This window comes from Melanerpes formicivorus, unplaced genomic scaffold (assembly GCF_026170545.1).
Source record: "Melanerpes formicivorus ecotype bairdi unplaced genomic scaffold, bMelFor1.0.p_v2 SCAF_37, whole genome shotgun sequence".
NCBI lineage: Eukaryota > Metazoa > Chordata > Aves > Piciformes > Picidae > Melanerpes > Melanerpes formicivorus.
The window spans coordinates 2,335,133-2,358,711 of NW_027142389.1; the positions used below are offsets into that span (position 1 = coordinate 2,335,133).

Sequence of the window (23,579 nt, forward strand, 5' to 3'; positions counted from 1 at the left end):
GTTTTGCCACAGCCTTGAAATGGAGCAGGTCTGCGACTCTGGGAAGCAATAAATAGAAAACTCTAAGTGAAGAACTGGTTTCCTGGAAACACTTATCAAATGTATGTCTTTCCTCCTACAGAAGGAACTGCTGTCTCCATCCAGGTGTTCTGTTTCTTCTCTTTACCAGGAAGATCTTCTCCAGCTTGTCAATAAGCCTCTGGCTGATGTGGTGCCCGCTGAGGTGCTCAGCTGGCTTCATGGCAAACATACCCAAACTGGGGAAAAATAAACCTTTGCATTATCATGGCTGTTTACTTCCCTTGGCAGAGGCAGGAGATGAGGCTGGAGCCCACGTTACGAGCTGGAGCTAAGACAAGTGAGCCTGGCAAGACTCAGCAAGAGCACAGAGAAGTCGACATCTAAATCTCCATTGAGCTCCCTGGGTTTTGTGTTGGGCTGCTCAATAACTCCCTTTCAGAAAGGTGCTGCAGGCACAAACCTTCCACACCAGCTGCACTGGGAATTAACGTGGGGAGGAGATCAAGCTGTCACCCTCAGCATCAGTGTGCCTGTGTACTGGCAATTCACATGGAAGAAAACACCAAGGTATCATTCTAGCTCCTGTTGATGACTTTTGAGAGCTGCCAGGTCTGCGAGAAGAAAAGAATCACGTTCCTTCTCCAAAGAAACTCAGGAACAGCTTGTCTTCAAAGGCAAGGGGGACAAGCTACATGCACTGCTGTGTCAAGCATCCTGACTGCTGATCCTTGCACTTCAAAGAGGAGAATAACCTCGAACTTGTAAGTAGCTCTTTACCCTGCTTCAAATGCCATGGAGGAACATATGAGGCATCATTGTTATAGAGTTCTCTGTGCTGGAAACCTCTGACTCGTGTCTAGACCTCTCTTTAATGCCTATAGAGCATATGGAACCCTATAGCATGGAAATGCATCAAGAAACAGCCCCTCACCCACGGTGTTGCTTTCGAAACACATGTGTTACATGGAGATAAACCCTGCTTCCCAGGGCTCAGATCGGTACAGAAGCCCTGCGCTGCCCGTAGGGAGCAGGGGGGTACCACGCTCACGGTCAAAGCCGCGCTAAGGGCTAAAGCCCCGGGTGAGCCTTGGTGCTGTGGAGCTGCTCGGACGGTGCTTGCCCCAAGGGGCACGGAGTGCTGGGCACGGGTGATGGGAGGCTGGGAGTCCAGCGCGATTTTATGAATGGAGGGGTGAGCCCGCCCCGCGCCCCGATTGGCGGTGCCCGGCTGCATGTGCGGGGCGGGGCTGCGGGCGGGGGTCGGTACCGGGACGTGGAGGAGTCGCTGCTGTCCCGTGGGACCGGAGCGGAGCATGCGGTGAGTGCCGGCGTTGTGGGGCTGTGCGCGCCCCGGTGCGCGCCGCGACGGGAAGGACTGCGCGGGGCAGGGGGCGAAAGGCTGCTTTCTGGTGGGAATTCAAACGTCTGGCGGAGTGCCGCAGGAGAGATGCGGGTGGATGTGCTGGAGTTGGAGGGTCAGCCCCGCTGTATCAGGAGGAAATCCATGCTGGAGCGGCCAGGAGCATCCAGCCAGCCTGCCTGAGCTAGGGAAAGTTAGACTGGGCTAGGCTCTCCCTCTCTGCTCCTCCAAGAGATGCAAACTGAGAGGTAGACTCTTGAAATCGTAGCATTTCAGCTCGTCAGATAAGCTGTTTTCGACCATGCCCTTCCTCAGGAGAGCAGGGAAGTCCTCTCTGCTGCACCCCTCCAAGGCAGCAGCCAGCACCGAGAGCTGCCACGGTTCCACGACTGCAAAGCTGTGGGGTTTGGATATTGAAAGATGCCAGGGAAATTCCGTGTTAGAAAATCAGGTAACAGCTCCATCACCCGAAGCTCTGCCATTCTCCTCGGGCTCCCCAGGAAATGGCACCAAGGATGCGCCTGGGTGATGCTCTTAGTCACATGGTTTGGTGTTAGGCGGTTCTGCAAGGAACAGGCAGTGGCACTCCATGGTCCTTATGGGTCCCTTCCACCTCAGGATGTTCTGTAAATCGTTCCTAGAACCCCCCTTGGTGAAAACAGGGTTCAGCCATGCTGTGGGGTAGAGCAGGAAACCCACCCTGAGGATGGGTTTATCTCATTTTCAGGCGGATCCGGGGGTTGGTGTGATTGTGCAGGAACCTGCTCCAGTACAGCTGCTTTGCTCTAGCAGAATCCATGAGCATTTGTCACTCTCTGTCCTGACTGGGCTTCTGTCACTCACAAATTTACCCAGGAAACAACCACTGCCTCTTTCAAGACCTGTTATTCTCCCATCTCCTGGATGATTCCTCCTTCCTTCCACACCACCAAGTTGTGTAACACCCACTTGCTCTTGGTAGGCAAGCTCTTTAGATCCTCCTGTATTCCCAATGCTCTCCAGAGTAGGCATAGAAGACAAAGTGGATTGTATTATGGGAATTGATGGGTGCAACCACATTCAACCCCCAGTGCTACCATCAGAAAACCATTGCTCTCTGATTCTCAGCAGTGGCTGCAGCCTAGGCCAACATTGTGACAGAGCAGCAGCTGGGGGTGCTGGGTGTCTGCCACATGCCAGCACCCGCTGTGCAATCAGGGGGTGACCCGGGGAGTCTCCTGTCTGCTGCACAGGTAGGGGCTGGGGAGGCTTTTAGCACTCTGACAGCTCTGCCACCGTGTGAGGTCCATTGATGTGTGCTTGGCAGGAGTGACACACAGCACACAAAGCAGCCACCCTCCCGGAGAAGCCAGCAGAGCTTCTGAATGATTTTCTCCCCCTGTGGGTAGTGTATCTGTAACTAGAGGTGTGCAGAGTTAACAGGTTCCACCCAGCACCAATAGATCAATGCAATCTGAGATCCCTAGGGGTGTCTAAAAGTGGCTCAGCAAAGGTGAGGAGGCAGAGAGGTTTGTATGGTGTGTGTCTAGCTCTGTATGTTGGTTTGTTTGCAAGTGATGGCTCCTCTGTGACTTGCATGCCTCTACTGCCAAGTCTCATTTCTTTTTTTGCAGGAAGGACCATTTTCTGTCTGGGACTGAAGTGCTGGAAGCAGAACTCAACTGTTGTTTGGAGCAGAAAATATGAGAGAGGCTGAAGTCAACTTCTGATGTGATTTTTCAGATTCTGAACCACTTGAGGGTAACTGCTGGGGTTAGATGCAGGCAAAAGCCATCCCTGCTCTCAGAAATGTTCCCCCAAATGTCTTTGCCTTCACATTTCAGCAGAAAAGAACTGGGTGGTTTGAAGTAGGGGATGAAAGCACCAAGAGCACAGCCTTCTGCCAAACCTGGAGGAAAGATGGACTCAGGTGAGAACAAAGAAGAGAAAGCTGATGTGGGATTGAAACGACTTCAAAGCCCACCTGAGGTTTTCCTGCTTTTGGTGCATGTAATAACTGGTTCTTCCTTCCAGCCCCAGCCCACCTGTGGAACTATTGCTCTTCTTGATATAGGAAGGGGTTGAGAGTTTGCAATCCCAAGCCAGCTCCCTCCCAATGTGCCTGTTGGAACCTCTACCCAGTGACTCCTCTGTCCCTGAGGGACTCTTCACACCTTGGAGCATCCCCTCTAGCTTTCCATTTTAAGGTGGTGTTTGTAACAGCAGCTACACCTTCCTAGACAGCCAGGCAGCCGAAGCCGATGGATCACTTGCTGTGCTATGAGCCCAGTGGCCTGCAGCTGAGAGAAGACTCAGGTTAGCCCACCATGCCTCGCCTGCTGCTCCAGTCATACAGGTCACAGATGATGGAGCTTCTTGAGAAGTTTGAGCATTATTCTTCCCTGGCCAAGCTCCTCTCAATCTACCAAGCAACCAACAGGACAGCCTTCAACTGGACGGACAGCCGCATTGTCGAGTGGCAGAAGTTTGCTGAGCTGGCTAAATACGAGCCAGAGTCCCAGAAGCCAATGGTGAAAGCCCTCCTCATCGTGGCATACTCGGTCATTATCATCATGTCTCTCTTTGGGAACATGCTGGTGTGCCACGTGGTGCTGAAAAACAAGAGGATGCACTCGGCTACCAACCTCTTCATTGTCAACCTGGCTGTGTCTGACATCATGATCACGCTGCTCAACACGCCTTTTACCCTGGTAAGTGTCACAGTCTCACAGTATCACTAAGGTTGGAAAAGACCTGAAAGATCATCGAGTCCAACCTGTCACCACAGACCTCATGACTAGACCATGGCACCAAGTGCCACGTCCAATCCCCTCTTGAACACCTCCAGGAATGGTGACTCCACCTCCTCCCTGGGCAGCACATTCCAATAGCTAACAACTCTCTCTGTGAAGAACTTTCTCCTCACCTCCAGCCTAAACTTCCCCTGGTGCAGCTTGAGACTGTGTCCTCTTGTTCTGGTGCTGGTTGCCTGGGAGAAGAGACCAACCCCCACCTGGCTACAACCACCTTTCAGGTAGTTGTAGAGAGCAATGAGGTCACCCCTGAGCCTCCTCCTCTCCAGGCTAAGCAACCCCAGCTCCCTCAGCCTCTCCTCACAGGGCTGTGCTCAAGGCCTCTCCCCAGCCTCGTTGCCCTTCTCTGGACATGTTCAAGTGTCTTGATGTCCTTCTTAAGCTGAGGGGCCCAGAACTGGACACAGTACTCAAGGGTGCAGCCAAGGTGTCCCACTCTGCTAGCCCTGCAGCCAGCAGGGAGTCTCTTAGAAGAACGCTCTGCCTGGTGGTCACAGCTTCTCTGTGCATGCTCTTCTAGGGCTGAGGTGTGAGCTCAACACCATCAAGTCTTACAGACAACTCTGCCAGGCAAGTAAAATGCTGTTTGGAAATCTGTGGGATCCCATTGCTCTGTAAAACTCCTATCTCCCAAAAGGTCTCTACCAAACCACAACAAGAGCTCCTTGGGGAATGCAGGAGAAGTGTGTGGATGAACATGTACTTCTAGTGTACATGCAGGAGAGCACTACAGGACCACACTTGAAACTTAGTGGGTCAGAACAACTCGAATGCCAGTCATACCTGGGCAACTTTAAGAAGTAGAGAAGCTTTTGAGAGCTGCCACTTGGGTAAAGTCTTCAGTGAAAGCTCTCCAGACCTGAAGGGGGGTTGGAGGGTGGTTGTGTGAACAAAACCTGTTCCACTCTTTCCAAATATAGGTGTTAGCATAATCCAAAGTTATTCCTGCTATTCACAAAGTGTGCCCCTAGGAACAGGCCAGGAAGGCTGAGCCACCACCACCACCACCACCACCACTCCTTTCATGTGGGGGGTTTTGATCTCATAAACCCTTGTGTGAAAATGTTGTGTGCTAATCTTTCTTTGGGCCTTGGGTGGAGCTGCCCAGCCAGCCCAAATGCAATCCAAAGGCTTTACAGAATACAGAATTAGCCAGGTTGCAAAAGACCTTCTAGATCATCAAGTCCAACCTATCACCCAACACCATCTAAGCAACTAAACCATGGCACTGAGTGCTCCATCCAGTCTCTTCCTAAACACCTGCAGTGATGGTGACTCCACCACCTCCCTGGGCAGCACATCCCAATGGCCAATCTCTCTTTATGTGGAGAATTTCTTCCTAACATCCAGCCTAAACCTCCCCTGGCACAGCTTTCCTCATGGGTTTGCTTTCAGTGCCTTTGCTGGCTGCTGATGTGTTGTTTCCCCACCCCCCAGGTCCGGTTTGTGAACAGCACGTGGGTCTTTGGCAAGGCCATGTGCCACATCAGCCGCTTCGTGCAGTACTGCTCCCTCCACGTCTCCACGCTGACCCTGACAGCCATTGCCCTGGACAGGCACCAGGTAAAACATCACCCAGTCACTCTTTTGTGTGCAAGGCTCTTCCCAAGCCCCTGTGGTCAAGCCAGGTGGGTGAACTTTGGGGATCAAACCCATGTCCGGTAAGAAGGTTCTAAGCAAAATTCACTAAGAGCTAAATTCAGTGGTTCCAGTGAGAGCTAAACTGAAAGACATTCCTCATGTGTCATGGGTAGGAAAGCTTGATGAACTTCTGCAGGAGGGGAAAACCCCCCAAAATACAGCACCACAGGTTCCACAGGACACTGCCAGCACACTCATCTTTTTCAGTGGAAAAGGGTGAGGACAGCTTTTTCACAGGGTTTGAAAAGAGCCAGGTCCAACATAGCCCTGAGTTGATACCAGAGGCTTTGCTTTACATGAAGGGCCTTGAAAATCAGCAGAGCCAACACTGAGTGCAAAATGTTACTTCATGTGCATTGGGAACTTTTCCAGACCTCCTAGTTCCACCACACAAAGCCCAGAAAGCAGCAGTCTGCACTGCCCTGAGCCTCAGTTCTGGCTGAACTGCCTGCTGGTTCCTTTGCTTTCCTTCTCCCCTTGGGCACTTGCTGCACCATCAAGTTGCAGGACAGCTGGAACAAAAAGCAATTCTAAGACTAAAAGCCTGGTAACCGTGGGAGAAATGATGGACCAGCACACAGGGGAGTGGCAGAGCAGGAAATGTCTGTTGGGAACAGCGTTGGGAGACCTCAGAGCTGAGAGAGGACTGTGCCCACCCCTCACATGCCTACAGCAAGGCTCTGTCAGATGCCCGCTCAGTGCACTGCCAGTGCAGGAGAGAGAGGGCAGCCCAGGCCACCAGCTTCTCTCTGGTGAGCCCTGTTGTCTGCTGTCAGTTGAACAGCATCTTCCAGCCTCTCAGACTCTGCAGGCTCTTTACCTTTCCATCTGACAAAGAAAATGTCATCAAAGGTGAGATAATGCCTCTGAAGAGGGGAGGAAGGCTCAGCTTCACAGGTTGAGCTAGAAGAGGAGGCATTTCTGCAGGTAATTCACATGGACTGCATGGCCATTCCCATCAGCAAAGAGACTTGTCTGGATGTCTTCTTTTCTTCCTGCCTAATGTAAGCCACAATTGAGGGGAAAATGGTCCTCACAGAACACGGTAGAACAAAAGTTTATTTGAAAGCACTTCTGAGCAGACCGAGAAGCTCAATGTTTCCCATTTTCCAGGTCACTCTAATAAGCAGGGCATTTCATTTTTCTCATCATGGCTGTCATTTTCCTTAACAGCATTAGATTGTGTCCCCCCCAGAAAAAGCCTCTGCTGTGTGCATGGAAGGGACTTGGCTTTCCTGTGCACCGAGAGTCAGGTTGCGATGTCTCTGTTGCAGGTCATCCTGAACCCTCTGAAGCAGAGGATGTCACTGACAAAGGGAGTGCTGAGCATCTCTGTCATCTGGCTGATGGCAACCTGCTTCTCCCTACCCCATGCCATCTATCAAAAGCTTTTCCAGTATAACTACAGGTGAAGTATCTCCCCTCCCAAGCAAGAATGAAGAGATGGCAGGGGGGCCCAGTGGGGAGAGCTGCTGGGAGGGAGAGCTGCTGGGAGGGGGCCCAGCCTGGGTGTAGGGCATGGCATCAGTGAGAGTTTGTGAATGAACTCTCACTGCTCACAGGAGAGGCTTGAGCCTGCTGGAAGAGCCACCCAGCTCATGATGACATTTGTGGCTGGGAAGTGACTTCTCTACTGGGGGGAAAGAGAACCAGAAGTTTAGGGTTGGTTTGCCCTTGCAGGCTCCCCGTGGTACTCAGCTTGTCCCCATCCTCTCATCACCACTAGCCTGTAGCATTGCTCTGTCTCCTCCTGGCTAGAGGACAGCCCATAATGCTACACAAAGTGGTGTATCTCATGGCGTGTGTCACGCTGACGGTGCCTGCACCTCACAGGAATGCCACACTCGAGCTCAAGGGGATACTCTGACACTGAACAGCATTTTCAGCCCAAGGCACAGGGTGAGGAAGTGGTAAGGGGCACCAGGAGGAAGAATTCTATTGTAGCTACTGAGCTATCTTCCCTCCTGTGGTGCAGCCACATCCCTCCCATCAGCATGGCAGGGAGCGTGTGACTGCCTGCAGAGGCTTTTACTGCTGTTGGTGTAGGAGAGGTTACACAACACTGGAGCATTTTCTGGGGCTTCACAGCCCTTCCTTACTTGTGCTTGAGCTTGACTTGCCTGTGAGATACCTCTGTGGGGGATGTCATGCCTCCAACTGCTGAGACTCACTGTAAACAAAGTGCTGGGTTACTCCTGCCCTGCATCGCTCCGCAGCTGTGGCCCGGGTGTCACTGAGCACATTGCTCATGAATGAACAAACTCTGCTATCAGTTTCGTGGCACCTGTCTCTGCTCATCCCTTCACATGGCCAGAGGAAACCCAGCCCCACGCTGGCATGAGGAGCTCAGTGATATAAGGACTTCCAGGACGTTCTATTCTCATCCCTGCTTTCCATTGAATAAAAACTGCAGTGGTTATACTGCTTGTAATAGCTGCTGCTGGGCCAGGGGCTCCTGAGAAGTCTCATCAGGGAGCTGGTGGAGGTTCTGGGGACAGGAGAACATGGGCTCCATCAGCATCAAACCCCTCTGGCTGTGGTGCACAGGGCCAGTGTCATACCAGAACTTACCAGAACACAACATCCTCTTTGGTATAGCTCTCAATCAGCCTCCTCCCTGAAATACTTGTGAGCCCCTTCTGCAGCAGCAGGCTGGATCCTGGGGAGAAAGGGCTTGGGAGCAGAGTTCAGAAGGGTTGATTTTTGCTTCTTGCATCAGTTTCTCTCTCCAGCAGCATCCCCAGGGTCATCCATGGCCATACTTGGCAGAGCTCTGCTCCTGCACCCACTCTCACCCCTCCAACAGCCACGCTCACAGCCCTCTGTTTTCAAGCAGTCTTCTCTTTGTGACATAAAAAGCAGCTCCAGAGGTTGAAACCAGGATATTAAAGATGTTAATCAATACTGCAATGAATAATGGGGCGTGATGGGGACTCAAGGCTCTGCTGAACACAGATGAGCAGAGGATAAAGACTGAGAAGGGCAAAATGGGGCAGAAAAAGGATAGAAAAGGAGAAAACATCTACCAGAAGTAAAGGTGCAAGTGCTCCTGTGTCCTAATACTCCATTGTTTCCAGGCAGCTGCTGCAGGATGCAGAGGGGACACTTACTGCTCTGCAGGGGGTGCATCAGCTGCCAGCTGATGCTAGCTAGAAAAGAGCCACAGAGCCTGGACCCCTCAGGTCTGAGAGGACAGATCACTCCAGCACTGTTAAAATGAGCTATTGCAGAGAGTTAAGCTCCATTCTTTTGGTAGCTAACCATCAGAAGCCAAAGTGCCAGGATGCAGTGACATTTAAGGGCCCATATTTTGTAACAGCCTGGCCTGTTTTCAGATGTAGCAGGAAGGCTTTAACAGCTGGGCTCCCGGGAAGCTGGAGGAGTAGTGACTGAGGGAGCTGGGGTTGTTTAGCCTGGACAAGAGGAGGCTCAGGCTCCCCTGGAGACCTCATTGCTGTCTACAACTGCCTGAAGGGAGGTTGTAACCAGGTGGGGGTTGGTCTCTTCTCCCAGGCAACCAGCACCAGAACAAGAGGACACAGTCTCAAACTGTGCAGGAGGAAGTTTAGGCTTGATCTTAGCAAGAAGTTCTTCACAGGCAGAGAGATTGCTCATTGGAATGGGCTGCCCAGGGAGGTGGTAGAGTTGCCATCCCTGGAGGTGTTTAAGAAAAGCCTTGATTAGTGCCATGGTCTAGCTGATTAGTTAGGGCTGGGTGATCAGTTGGACTTGATGATCTTGGAGGTCTCTTCCAGCCTGATTGATTCTGTGATCCTGGGCTGGATTTCTGGATGGGCACATTCAGGGAAACCTGGGCATGGTGCAGGTAGGCATCACCTACAGGGCTGGAGAAGAGCAGGAGTTAGGTGGGTCTCACTCACTGCCCTCTTTCCTCCTGTGCTGGGTTTCTGGGAGCAGGAGGCTGGCATGGCTGTGCCTCTGTGCCTGTGCACACAGGGAAGGGGCAGCTGCAGCCAGGTCAGCAGCGCCTTTTGTGAGAAGGGGCTGTCAGGGGCAACTTCTGCCCTGTTAAGGGGGCATGAGGGACTCCTTCAATGAAAATTATCTGCAGCTTCTAAGGGGAAACTCCAGTTTGTCTTTCTAAGAATGGTTTGGTTTATTTTTATGGAGCAACACAACAGCTCGAGGGGAAAGTACCACACAGCAGCCAGACTTATCCTGGGGGAGGCAGAGAACATTGTGAGAAGAATGTTGGGGGGAAACAGAGGTTTGGCTGAGCTTTGTTTTGTGGAGCTGAGCAACATCTGGCCCCTCTCTGTCCATACCACCAGCCAGAGGAGGTGGTTGTGGGTGGTGTGGGAGCTCCCTTGTGGTTGTGCTAAGCTGGCAGCATCCATCTGCAGCGCCGTGGCCACAGGCTGTGTGTGTCTCTGTTTTCAAGGGAAGCCACTGTCCGCAGCTTGTGCCTCCCAGACTTTCCCGAGCCTGCAGAGCTGGTCTGGAAGTATCTGGACCTGTCTACCTTTCTCCTCCTTTACCTCCTGCCTCTGCTAATCATCACTGCCACCTACACGCGGCTGGCCAAGAGGCTGTGGCACCGCAATGCCATCGGGGACGTCACCACCCAGCAGTACCTCGCCCACCACAAGAACAAGAAGAAGAGCATCAAGATGCTGGTGCTGGTGGTGGTGGTCTTTGCCGTCTGCTGGTTCCCTCTCAACTGCTACGTGGTGCTCATCTCCAGCCTCGGCATCCAGACCAAGAACTCTCTCTACTTCGCCCTGCACTGGTTTGCCATGAGCAGCACCTGCTACAACCCCTTCATCTACTGCTGGCTGAACGACAGCTTCCGCTCCGAGCTCAAGTCCCTGCTCTGCATGTGTCAGAAGGTGCCTGGGCCCCAGGACAACCTGCTGCCACCCATGGTGGCATCCTGCCGCGAGGCCTGGATGGAGCAGGCCAGGCAGAGGAAGGGACCTGCCTCGCAGACCGCTTGCTCCACCATAAACCTCCAGACAGCCAACACTGACCTGTGAGCCCACGGCTGAGGTGAGTGAGCTGCCTTTGGTGGACATCACAGGGCATCCCCCAGTTTCTCCTCAGGAACTGAGGGTGCTGCTCTGACATTTGACTTGTACCAGAGTCACACTTGCTTCCCTCCACGCAGAGCCTCTCAGGCACCCTGCCTGTGTGCCCACAGCTGGCCCAAGAGCAGGTGTGTGCAGGGGGCATGGAGATCTGCGGACAGGGAGTCTTGCTTTCAGGGGGTTCCCACCTTTAACTTGCAGAGGGAGTGGGACCCAGGTTTCTCTCCTTTCTTCTGTTGTCCCAAGCCACTGGCCTTGTCTTGTAACAAGTGTCACGACATGAGGGCTGTGCTGAGCAGCAGCACTGGACCCATTCTGACATGTTTGAAGGAAGGAGTCGGACACCCAGGTTGATTACCTCTATATGGAGTTTCAACAGGTAACTTATTCCAAAGCCTCCCAGCAGAGGTAAGAGTCAATCAATAGCAATTTCCCCTTCTTGCTCCTTCTGCCCCAGCTCTATCCCATCCCTCAGCCACATCTGGAAGCCAGCCATGGTAAGAGGCAGCAGGAAGCACTGTCTGTGGCAGAGCACGTGTGTGGGGACACACATTGAGTCCATCCAGAATGCCTTTTTTGTTGTTTGTTTGTATTGTAAATACATTAATTCAGGAAATAAACCTGCACTGGCACTAAAGGAAAGGCAACAGAACATTTCATCAGGGCTGTAGCATTCACTGATGAAATCACTCTTCATAACTGCTGGCTGCTGTAAGGGAGTTTCAGATGAACAAGGGAATTCACTCTGACTTAGGAGGGAAGGGTTTGTTTAAAGTCCTGGGGAAAACAAATTACAGGTTAATTTAGCCACACTTGGGAGCCAGGTGGTAAAAAGGATGGAGAACAAAGGAAAGATTTGATAGATGAAAAAGAGTTTAAAAAAAAGAACAAGGCAGGGGAAAGAGACATCAAAAGCAGGCAGAAACCAGAACTGTTACCTGATATTGCAGTGTGGAACAGTGGCTGGGCACTGGGGTGCAGGATACAGAAGGACCTCCTGGCTTGGCCAGTGGTGTCCCTTCCTCCATCATACCACCCTTTCAAAATAAGGCCAGAAAGGCCAGACTTCTTCCAGCTTCTCTGGTTGAGCTGGAGCAAGGCACTCCTCTTACTTGGAGAAGATGGACAAAAGACAGCAAAGTATTTATCACTCAGTTATCTGCCCATACTTTGGATTGAGTATCATAATATCATAGTATCAGAGTATCATAGTGTCAGTCAGGGTTGGAAGGGACCACAGGGATCATCTAGTTCCAACCCCCCTGCCATGGGCAGGGACACCCCACACTAGATCAGGCTGGCCAGAGCCTTCCCCAGACTGTTCTTAAACACCTCCAGCCCTTGGCAAGAATAAAGCTATGTGTGTTTTGAGCCCTGACATTTCCTGGGTAGTCCTTCAAAACCTGGTGCTGGTGACCAGTGCATTCTGCAGTGGTGATAGAGGGGCTCTGGTATGGACCAGCTGGGTGGTTACTTCTGGTCCTCAGAGCTGAAATCCAAAGGGAAACACTGTACTCACCACAAACCCCCCAGACACACTGCTTTGCATACAAAATATCCAGTGCTGGTGCATCCTCACCTTGACAGCCTGGGCAGGCTTCTGCCTTGGAAGAAGATGGGGTGGACCCAGGATGCTGATGAGGACATGCTCCCACCACTGTCCCAAAGGAAGGTAAGACAGAGCAAGAAGGGAAACTAAGGATTGAATTTTTCTCCCCACTTGTGCAGTGAGAAGGAACAGGAGAGAAAGGAGGGCAGGTCCTCACTTCCAGGCTACTTGACCCTACTTGGCCACCTTCCTGCAGCTTGGGTGTGGATTGCAATAGCTGCACAAGGAGAAGACAGCAGAGCACCAGGAGCAGAAGCAGCAGAAATAGAATAATACATGATGCCTGAGGCACTTCACTTGGACACTAACAGTTATCTGAATATGAGACTGGGTGCAGGCTCTGCCTGCTCTGTGAGGAGCAGAAAAATATCATTGTGGCTTACCCAAGATGCTAAAACCACCTCTAACTAATGAGCATCACCTTGTTTAACCACTGAAAGAAGCTGTCATCTACCTTTTGACTTTCCTCCCTCCTCATCCACCTTGAGTCAACAGCCCTCAAACTACCACTTCATTAAAGCATCATTTCTTGGGGGGTGGTGAGTGTCAGTATGGAGGTTTTGGTCTCCACCACAGAAATGCAGCAGCCTGTTCCACTCATTTATCTTCTCAGGCTTAAGAAAAGTTTTTTCCCCCAAAGACATGCAAACCCAGCATCCTTCAGCCTTTGCTTACTGCAGCACAAGTTCTTAGCATGAGCTGAGGATGTTAGAGAGACAGTCATAAGGTACAGTGGTTTCTCTCAGTGACTGGAAAGTTTCCTTCAGGAGCAGAAATGGGAGTGATGGCAGCATTGAGGCAAATCAGGAGATGACCATGAAAAGCCTGAGAGGTGCCATGTCCTGTGGGTACAGGAAGGAAAAGTCCTGGGAGGTCCTACTTTAAAAGGATTAACTGGAAAAAGCTCCCCATGCTCCCAAGCCTAAGAAAGGGAGGGAAAATCAGAGGGGAAAACAGTTCAATAAAGGTTGGGTGAAGCCTGGAGTCACCTAGGACCTGGCCTTGGGCAGGAGGGGATAAGCCTGTGGCACTGAGATCCTCACTTGGTGCTTGCTCTGGATCTGAAGGGCTTGATCTGGGCTGTTGAACTTCCCCAACATGCTCTCACAGGGCTCCTTCAGAAAATGAGGTTCAAAATCACTCTCATATTTACCAGCAGGTTTCATGACAAGTCATAAGCTCAACAGAAGAGAATCCATCTCTAGTGCCATGGCAGTGGTGCTGAACTGTCCTGTGCCAGGAGCAGCTGCTGGCAGATGCAGAGCTGGGTCATTTGCTGCCCACAGTTACTCAGCTGATTCAGATACTCCCAGAAAACTCCTCTGGTGTCACAAAACCCCTCACCTCAAATGTCATCCTGGACAAGCATATTCTTTCTTTGCTCTCTTAGTTTCTTTGCTCTCTTAGTTGGTTAGGTAGTGTTGGGTGATAGGTTGGACTTGATGATCTCAAAGGTCTTTTCCAACCTGGTTAGTTCTATTCTATTCTATTCTATTCTATTCTATTCTATTCTATTCTATTCTATTCTATTCTATTCTATTCTATTCTATTCTACTCTATTCTATTCTATTCTATTCCTATTCTATTCTATCCTACTCTATCCTATCCTATCCTATCCTATCCTATCCTATCCTATCCTATCCTACTCTATTCTATTCCTATTCCTATTCTATTCTATTCTATTCTATTCTATTCTATTCTATTCTATTCTATTCTATTCTATTCTATTCTATTCTATTCTATTCTATTCTATTCTATCCTATCCTACTCTATTCTATTCTACTCTATTCTATTCCTATTCTATCCTATCCTACTCTATCCTATCCTATCCTACTCTATTCTATTCCTATCCTATTCTATCCTATTCTATCCTATTCTATTCTATTCTATTCTATTCTATTCTATTCTATTCTATTCTATTCTATTCTATTCTATTCTATTCTACTCCATTCCATTCCATTCCATCCCATCCCATTCCATCCCATCCCATCCCATCCCATCCCATCCCATCCCATCCCATCCCTGCACAGCAAACAAAGGAAGAATGATGGGAAAAATAAAATCACCTCCCAGCCCCCAGAAGGTCCCTGTGACAGCTCAGGTGAGCCAGCAGCCAAGTGGCAGCGCTGGCGTAGGCCTCCAGCCCTTTGCTCAGCCCCATACGCTGCACACAGTTTCCCCTGCGCCTTTCCAAGCGCCCCACACAAACCACTGTGCACAGCTGCGAAGGCTGCACTCTCGTCCCATGCTTTCTCCCAAGGTTCATCTTACATCTTGGGCTTCTCTGAAATAACCATAGCAACAGCACTAGCACTGAGCTCTTCCATCAGAAATACTAAGCTGTGGCTCTGGCTGTGACTCTGAAACAGAATCTACCTCGCTGCTGGCTAATTCCAGGGCTTGAGCCAAGGCAGGGATTGAATCCCACCCCCGGGGGCTATTTTACAGCACAAGATGGATAAGCAGAAAATTTCAGGAGTTTTTTAAGCTGTTTGGCCCAAGAATGCTGGCACAGGTTGGCTGCTGGTTTGCTCACAAACAGCTACATTTCTGGGAATCATAGAATCACAGAATCAATAAGGTTGGAAAAGACCTCAAAGATCATCAAGTCCAACCTGTCACCCAACACCTCATGACTACTAGACCATGGCACCAAGTGCCATGTCCAGTCCCCTCTTGAACACCTCCAGGGATGGTGACTCCACCACCTCCCTGGGCAGCACATTCCAGTGGCTAACAACTCTCTCTGGGAAGAACTTTCTCCTCACCTCCAGCCTAAACTTCCCCTGGCACAGCTTGAGACTGCGTCCTCTTGTTCCAGTGATGGTTGCCTGGGAGAAGAGACCAACCCCCACCTGGCTACAACCTCCCTTCAGGGAGTTGTAGAGAGCAATAAGGTCTCCCCTGAGCCTCCTCTTCTCCAGGCTAAGCAACCCCAGCTCCCTCAGCCTCTCCTCACAGGGCTGTGCTCAAGGCTTCTCCCCAGCCTCGTTGCCCTTCTCTGGACATGTTCAAGAGTCTCAATGTCCTTCTTTAATTGAGTGGCCCAGAACTGGACACAGGACTCAAGGTGTGGCCTAACCAGTGCTGAGCACAGGGGCAGAATGACCTCCCTGCTCCTGCTGGCCACACTATTCTTGATGCAGGCCAGCACACCTTGGAGTGGTACCTGCCCATCACCCCTGACAGGAGAGCAGTTCTGGGAGCCTCTCCCTAGCCTAGTGGCCCTGAGTGAAGCCTTTTAGCTTTGGCTTTGTCAATATTTCCTTTTTTAAGATTTCTTGGCTTGTCTTTTTGTTTTCCTGTTGGCTTTTTTGTTGCTGTTGTTCTGTTTTGTTTTGCTTTGATTTGTTTGGCTTTTGGTTTTGTTTGATGTTTGTCTGTTTGGTTTTTCTGCCTTCCTTTCTCTAAAAGACTGCATAAATGTTTCTCTTTCTTGGAGGAATCCAAAGTCCAAAGACATGCACCTCTCTTCATACTCCCTTGATCTTCTGCTAATCCATGTAGTCAGCTACCTCTTGCTGTGGAAAATAACCTAGCTGGCTTTCCTTGGATCTGTCAATCGTAGCATCTCTTCACTGCTGGATTTTTCTCCCCTAAATGGGCATGATGCAAGAGCTGGCTGTATTGCATCTCTGTAATGGCTTAGCTATCTAGACTGGCAATTATCAATGCCTGAACGAGATTCAAAGCCTCACACACTTTGCCTGTTGCCTTGAGGCTCTTGTATCACTGGAGGATGCCCTGGCTAACACGGCAGCACGCCCTGGCTAACACAGCAGCACTCTGGCAGCAGTGTTCTGGCAAACACAGGATGCACCACATGAAAAAAAAGAAAAAGAAAAGAAGATAAACTGAGCTAAGTTGTTTGATTTGGGCAAGGCAGAGTGACTGAGGGACAGGACAGGAGATTGCATCGCTGCTGAACTGCAGGCTCAGGGCTCGCTGCAGCAGTCAGGGGCTTACCTAGCCAGGGGCTGCAAAAGGGAATCTGAGCAGTTCTGCTTGTGCTGGAGCAGGTCAAGATCTGAGCCAACTCAGGAGGTGCTTAAACATTCATGAGTTTCTCTTCAGACACACTGCTTGTCTGTGGGAATGGCTTTCTGAGACGTGCTGGAGGCAGCCTGCTGCTCAAGATCAGTAGGACCAAGGAAGAGCATCCAAAACAGGGACCTCCCTCCCCGTGGGGTGTTCTCCTCCCCATTCCCAGCAGGGCTGTGCCAGTGGCTGCACTGGTTCTGTGCACAGAGAGCAGGGCAGTGGGGTATGGGCAGCAGGCACAGCACGACTGGCTCCCTGCAGCCCGATGGTTGGCAGCCCCAAGGCTGGAGGGCTGGATGGGAGTGTAGGGCGGGAGAACAGTCCTTCAGGAAGCCCATGCTGCCCAGGGAGTCCTTGTCCTGCTTCTGCACTGAGGACAAAGATGTTGCCTTGTGCCTTGGGTGACTGCAGTGCTGCTCTCCTTGGCAGGCAGGTGACTTGGATCTGTCCCAGGCAGGCTAAGCCCCAGGAGGCAAGATCCTGAGGGTGAGTTTGGAGGGCAGATTATTAAACGCTGAGTTGCCCGAAGCCTGCTCCAGAGAAACTATTTGAGCACACACAAATCAGCATGCAGAGATTCAAGAGACATGTCTGAGTGATTAACAACTCAGATTTATTAAGGTTAGCTCATGCCAAATGCATCCAACTGCCTTCAGCACAGTTGCTGATGAAGACGATAAGAGAGAACACAGCGCAGGGGATACCTGAATTCCAGAGGCAAATCCCCTTATATAGCCCCATCACATAATGAACAAAGAAACCACAAAATGCCAACTAGATTAACAAAAAGCAGGCAGAAGGGAAAAAAAAAAAATCAACCAACCACAATGAGTCAGAAAATTAGCTCAGGAAGGAGAAACAGAGTACAATTATCATCAGTTAGCTCTTCAAGTGGAAAAATAGTACTGAGGGGCTGCCCAAAGCATGCTAAAGGAACAAATGGGAAGGTCTTCAGTTAAATCCAGACCAAGCCCTGGGAAGTGGGGATGTCAGTGGGTCAGTGTCAGACCATCCCCTTGCACTGAGATATAACTCAGCAGACTGGCTCGCTCCTGGACTCGGGGAAGGAGAGGCAGCAAAAAGCCCAAACCTGTCTCAGGAGGCTGGGATGGAAAGGGCACACCTAGAATTAGCACTTGGAAGGTGATGAGCAGACACCTTCTGCCATGGGCAGCAGAGGAGAGTCTCTCCCTCAAGTCAGGGCAGATGGTTCTACCCTCTCACCGACTGTAGAGCAAACAGGCTGCTCCCCCCCGAGCAATCACCTCCTGCGCTGCGGTGGGGAGAAAAATGCTTCTGATCTCCCCAGACACTGGGCGAGGCCCCAGCAGGAGCCCTGACAGGGTAAGGGCAGGTTTATCACACCAAGCCCAGGGCTGCAGTCAGCTCTCAGTTCTAAGATTCGAGGCTTCTCACAGTGCTGCCCCATCCCACCAGAGCTCAGCAGGAATTCCCACCCAACTCCCAGTGCTCCCCACAGCCTGATGCCCATGCACTCCCTCCCCAACAATGGATGATCATCCTGGTGAGCTGCCTGTGCCCAGTAGGTCTGGCAATCCCCCTGCCAAGATAATGTCTATGCTGGTGGATTACAGATGCCAGTGTTGGAACAGAGCAGAAGTTCTTTGAGGTCCCTGGCTGATGGTGGAGGCAGGAGTGCAGGAGCGAGTCACCAAGCTCAGGCAAGCCTGTGGGTGATGCTCTGCATCGTGCTGGAGCAGGCAGGTACCAGTGGAAAGGGAACACAGGGGCCAGGACATCTCCAAGTGTCCATACCTGGTGTGCTGCACTGAAGCAAACCTTCCTTAAGAGGTTACTGGAGGTGTCCTCAGGCACCAAAGCAAAAGCATTTCTTTCCCAGCCTCCCCCACCCAGGAGTTTTGCCTCTGCCCCAGTAACAAGGGTTGAGTTGATGCCTTTGGCCTTTGCAATGAGGTCTTGTTCTGCCATGAACTCATGCTGGCTAATAACTCCTTGTTCTGCAGTGCCAGCTTGCATGAGGGCACTGCCCTCTGCAATGAGCTGTCAGTGAGGAGCAGCTGTCACTTATCAGAGGGGGGGGGGTGGTGGAAATAATCATTAAAAGAGGCCAAAACCCATCAGGCCAAATCCTGCAGAAATGGTGTGTCTGATTTTACACACAATAATCTGTCACTTCAAGAGGCTTTTCATGGCAGGCCTCATAAAACTCTCCTTGGCAGATGAGAGCAGACTTTATAAGGGCTTTATAAAATCAGGCTGATGGGGGCCATCTCATTTGACTGCTGGAGGCAAAAGCAATTGCTTTATGGGACACCATAAGGGAGAGTTATTAAAGGCAGTGTCTCCATTAATGGAATTTCTGCTTATTGCCTTGCAAGAAACACTGCTTCAGAGCACAAAGGTTTATATCCTCTCCAGGTGTCATCTCTGTTTGACATACCTGTGTGCTTTCACAGGCTCACAGGATGTCAGGGATTGGAAGGGACCCAAAGAGATCATCCAGTCCAACCCCCCTGCCAGAGCAGGACCATACAGGTCACAGGGGAACACATCCAGACAGGCCTTGAAAGTCTCCAGAGAAGGAAAGTCCACAATCTCTCTGGGCAGCCTGTTCCAGTGCTCTGTGACCCTCACAATAAAGACATTCCCCCTTGTGTTGAGGTGGAGCCTCCTGTGCTGCAGCTTACATCCATTGCTCCTTGTCCTATCACAGGGAGCAAGTGAGCAGAGCCTGTCCCCTCCCTCCTGACCCCCAGCCCTCAGATGTTTATAAACATTGATTAAATCCCCTCTAAGTCTTCTCTTCTCCAGACTAAAAGCCCCAGGTCCCTCAGCCTCTCCTCATAAGGCAGTGCTCCAGTCCCCTAATCATCCTTGTAGCCCTTTCATTGTACACAGAAGTATCCAACACAAGCTGTGTCCTGGCAGGCTGTTGAACCTTGGTGGTCTCTTGTCCCTAGGATGCCCAGCCAGCACCAGAACAAGAGGACACAGCCTCAAGCTGCACCAGGGGAGGTTTAGGCTGGATGTCAGGAAGAAGTAGTTCACAGAAAAGAGAGATTGGCCACTGGAATGTGCTGCCCAGGGAGGTGGTGGAGTCACCATCACTGGAGGGGTTTAGGAAGAGACTGGATGGGGTGCTTGGTGCCATGGTTCAGTTGATTAGATGGAGTTGGGTGATAGGTTGGACTTGATGATCTCAAAGGTCTCTTCCAACCTGGTCTATTCTATTCTATTCTATTCTATTCTATTCTATTCTACTTCTCTTCTCTTCTCTTCTCTTCTCTTCTCTTCTCTTCTCTTCTCTTCTCTTCTCTTCTCTTCTCTTCTCTTCTCTTCTCTTCTCTTCTCTTCTCTTCTCTTCTCTTCTCTTCTCTTCTCTTCTCTTCTCTTCTCTCTCTTCTCTTCTCTCTATTCTATTCTATTCTATTCTATTCTATTCTATTCTATTCTATTCTATTCTATTCTATTCTATTCTATTCTATTCTATTCTATTCTATTCTATCCTCTGCAAGGATCTTCAGGTGGTGTTGATAGCTGAAGGCAGCAGCTCACAAAGCCGCATCGGGATGGTGCAAGGCAAAGATCCCAGCTCAGGGTTAATCCTGACCCTTTGGGGGGTGGCTGGGGCAAGCCCCCTAAACTGTTGCGTGTTTGTTGCTCCTGCTTGTTTTAAGTTGACTGTAGGAGGGTCAGGAATGATGAAAATTGTCCCCATTGTTCTCGCATGTGGTTGGGGTATTTATTTGTAATCCAATAATTCCTTAAAACCAGCTCGGGGGAGGGTGTGAGGGGGAGTGCGGAGAGGTATTGAGCGGCTTGCAAAACCCCTTTATTCTTTCGCTAAAACTCCGTTCCCCGGTGCAGCTGCTTTGGAATTCAAAGCCAGCCCATTAGCCAGGCTGTTGGCTCCTGTTAGCGCTGTAATTGTCACACAGAAATGGGCTGCCCGGGCGCAAAGAGCCTCATTTGCCACCGGGGCTCAGGGAAGGGACAACAAGAATTGCGCTGGGGTAATCATGGATTTTTGACAGACAATAATAGTTGTTGGCATTGGGCTGTCCCTGAAGACAGAGGGTTTGCTTTTTGTCAGCAAGGCTTTATGATTGGAGCTGGAATGTTTTCCCTTAAAAACAAACCTCTGCTACCGAGAAAAGGAACCAGGGACCCCTTTTAAACCTTTTTTTCCCCCCTTCTTTTGTTTTTTTTCCGGGTGGTGGTTGCTGCTGCTTCCATTTGCTCCCAGTTGGGAGCACTTTGCTCTGTCCCCTGATTCTCTAAACACTCAGTCTCATTACCCAGCCCTCTGGTCACACAGCTGAACAGTTGGCTCAAGGGAGGGGGGGGGTAGCGTGGGTTTGCCCCCAATCTCCAGTTTGGAGGGGATCTAATGGCACAGACAGTCCCTGGGCTGGGGTGCAGTTTGGTCTGCCCAGCAAAGGCGAGGGCTGATAGTTGCACTTACTGGGTGAATGAAGCAAAGCAGCTGGAGAGGCTGGTGCCCCAGGCACAGGCACCACGAAGCTTTCCAGCTGCTCCTTGAAAACTGGAGAGTCCCTGTGGGACGGCTCACGGGTTTGAAAGGTGAGTTTGGAAGGTAGAAGTAACATAAATTTCTGCCTCCTGGCAAACACCTTCAATAATTCAATAATGTGCTGTGAAATGTGTGTTTTCGTTCACTGGTAACTGCCCTTGTGTCCTGCAGAGGAGCAGTAACACGAGAGCCATGTGTGCAGGGGCAAGCCTGGGGAAAATGTGAAATGGGAAAAGCAGAGAGCAAGCAATAAAAAAATAAATCGTCTGCGGGGAGGAGAGGAAAGTGAAGGAGGAAAGAAAGTCAGGACTGGAAATTCAGTCCTGCCTAATGGACTGAAGCCCTCACTTTCAGCAACTGAGACACAACTGGCTGTGCTCTAGCCCTCTGCAGAGGAGCCAGGAGCACATGGAAACGGGATTGCAAAGGTTTGGTGGCACAGCTACAAGCAGGACACAGGGCTGAGCAGGAGGAGCCCAGCAGAAGTGGCTCATTATGGCACTAAGTGCCACCGATGCCAATAAGGATGAGCAATTCCTATGTAAAGAGTGGCAGAAGAGCTCCTACCCCTCAACAAAGCCAGCAGCTCGCCCCTGCCACTGGCTATGGGACAGAGGATGCTTGGGGCATGGTCCTGGCTCTGCTATCCCTGTCACTGGTGTCTGCATGGCTGACAACAGCCTTGCAGGATGGGGCATGGGGCTGAGAGCAGGGAGGTGCCAGCGTGAGGAGAGCCAGCAGCACCTTGCACCCCTCCTTCCACTTCTCCATAGCTGGGGTCCAAGGACAGCCTGTCAGAGGTTTTTGAAGGAAACCTTTTGGGGGGAACTGGAAGCCAGTCAAGCAGTCAGCCTGTGTGCTTTGAATGCCTTTGTGCAGCTTTGCATCCCAGCTGGAGATGTTCCTGCCACAGGCAGTTGAGGTGAGGACAGTGGACACTCCAGCATCTTGCCACCAAGACCTCTGCAGATTGTGGCTAAGGAGGCTCCAGGAACTGGAGTAGGTGTCAGCCCTCTTCTGACCACCTAGGAGCTGGCTTTCAACTCCACACTTCCCTGCTTTCATGGAGTGCCTTTGTTCCTTCTGCCAGCTCTGCTCCACAGGCACTTACCTCTTATCTCAGTGCCGAGAACGAGAAGCCCTAGTACTTTGAGGGGTTTATTTATCATTGCTCCTTGTGCATCACCCAAAGGTGAGGTGAAACCAGACAACACAAACACTCTGAAGCAAGGAGCAGGGCAGGGTGTAAACCCCTCGTTCACAGGGAGCTCCTGGTTTGGGTGTAAGCGTCTGCTCTGCATGGGAGCAGTCACCCCAGGGACTTCTCCAGAAAAGAAGACCCTTGAGGTGGGGCCAAAGCCACCCACACTGTACCTACCAAAGACATCCAGTCCTCAGACACCAGAGAATACAACGACCTGGATGGTTCCAGCCCCAAACTCAGGAGGCACTGAAAGGTAAAGGCATGCATGCTCCAAATTCCCATCCCCACAGCATGCTAGAGGCTGTTCTCTCCACACACTAACATACCTTGGGTCTCTCCTCCAAACAGCCTTCCTGCAGTGCCAGCAGCCTCAGGCAAGCTTCTGGCACGGGCTGGGCTCTCAGTTCAGGTCTCCAGACCTACCTCACTCCTCCCAAGCTTGCAGCAGCCCCACCTACACCCTCCACCTCTGGTTTCACTTAGGTCACAATGCAGGCAGAAACATCTGGATCACTTTCCCCTCGCAGCCCCTCAGTGAGGCTGCCTGCTCTCCGTGCAGCAGCAAATTCCTTTCACTGCTAACTTGGGGCCATTATTTTGACCATCGGTGGAAACAGGCTCCAGGCACTCCACGAGAAAAAAAGCCCTTCTTTGAAAGCCAGGCATGCTAAATGCCTCACCAACACTATGGTTTTGCAGTCAGTGATGAAGGGCTGGTTCTTCTGGGCCTGGATTTCAGCCCCTGCTTTATCTGTACCTACTTGCGGTGCGCTGATGGCAGGGGAGCAGGCAGCAATGCAGGACTGCACACAACAGCACTGAGCCTTGGCTGCTCTGCACACCAGGAGAGAGCTGCAGCAGTGCAAGCACCCAGAGAGAGTTTGGATGAGTAGAATAGCTCTAATTAGAAAAGATAATCATCGTATTCTTCATCCTACTAGTTATTGTAAAGAACAGGCCAAGAGCGAGGGCAGCGACAGGCTGAAGGAGCGCTGTAATTACTGAGCTCAAGGAAGTGCTCATCAGTGAAGCCCTGGGAATGAGAGCTCCTTGGGCATTATTTATGGGCTCTCTGCTGCGTCCTCCCCATCCCCATCCAGAAAGCAACCCTTCTGAGAATGAGACCTGCACAACAAACAGCAGCTGATGCCCCCTGGTCAGGGCAGACACCTCACCAGGAAGGGGCCAGGGGCTGCTCCCATTTAAGCTCTTCTCGCCCCTTTCCCACACCAGCGTCACAAGGCTGCAGGCCTCAGCTGCAAAGCATCTTTGAGAAGTTCTGCCTGCCCCTGCCAGACAAACCCCTCCATGGGACTGTGGCCAGCACACAGGTGCCTGCCCCTGGCT

General features: G+C 51.1%; 1 protein-coding gene across 2 annotated transcripts; it reads left to right on the top strand.

The window, feature by feature from the left end:
- Positions 1-1,316: 1,316 nt before the first annotated feature.
- On the top strand, positions 1,317-12,219 carry LOC137450668 (G-protein coupled receptor 83-like). Of its 2 annotated transcripts, XM_068157486.1 has the most exons (6): positions 1,317-1,339; positions 2,995-3,121; positions 3,205-4,071; positions 5,611-5,736; positions 7,089-7,222; positions 10,217-12,219. In XM_068157486.1, the coding sequence occupies exons 3-6, from the start codon at positions 3,688-3,690 to the stop codon at positions 10,809-10,811; spliced, it is 1,239 nt and encodes a 412-aa protein (XP_068013587.1). In that variant the 5' UTR covers positions 1,317-1,339; positions 2,995-3,121; positions 3,205-3,687; the 3' UTR covers positions 10,812-12,219. The 2 variants fall into 2 exon arrangements, with proteins under 2 accessions (XP_068013587.1, XP_068013586.1); XM_068157485.1 differs by having other exon boundaries at positions 2,995-4,071.
- The last annotated feature ends 11,360 nt before the right edge of the window (positions 12,220-23,579 follow it).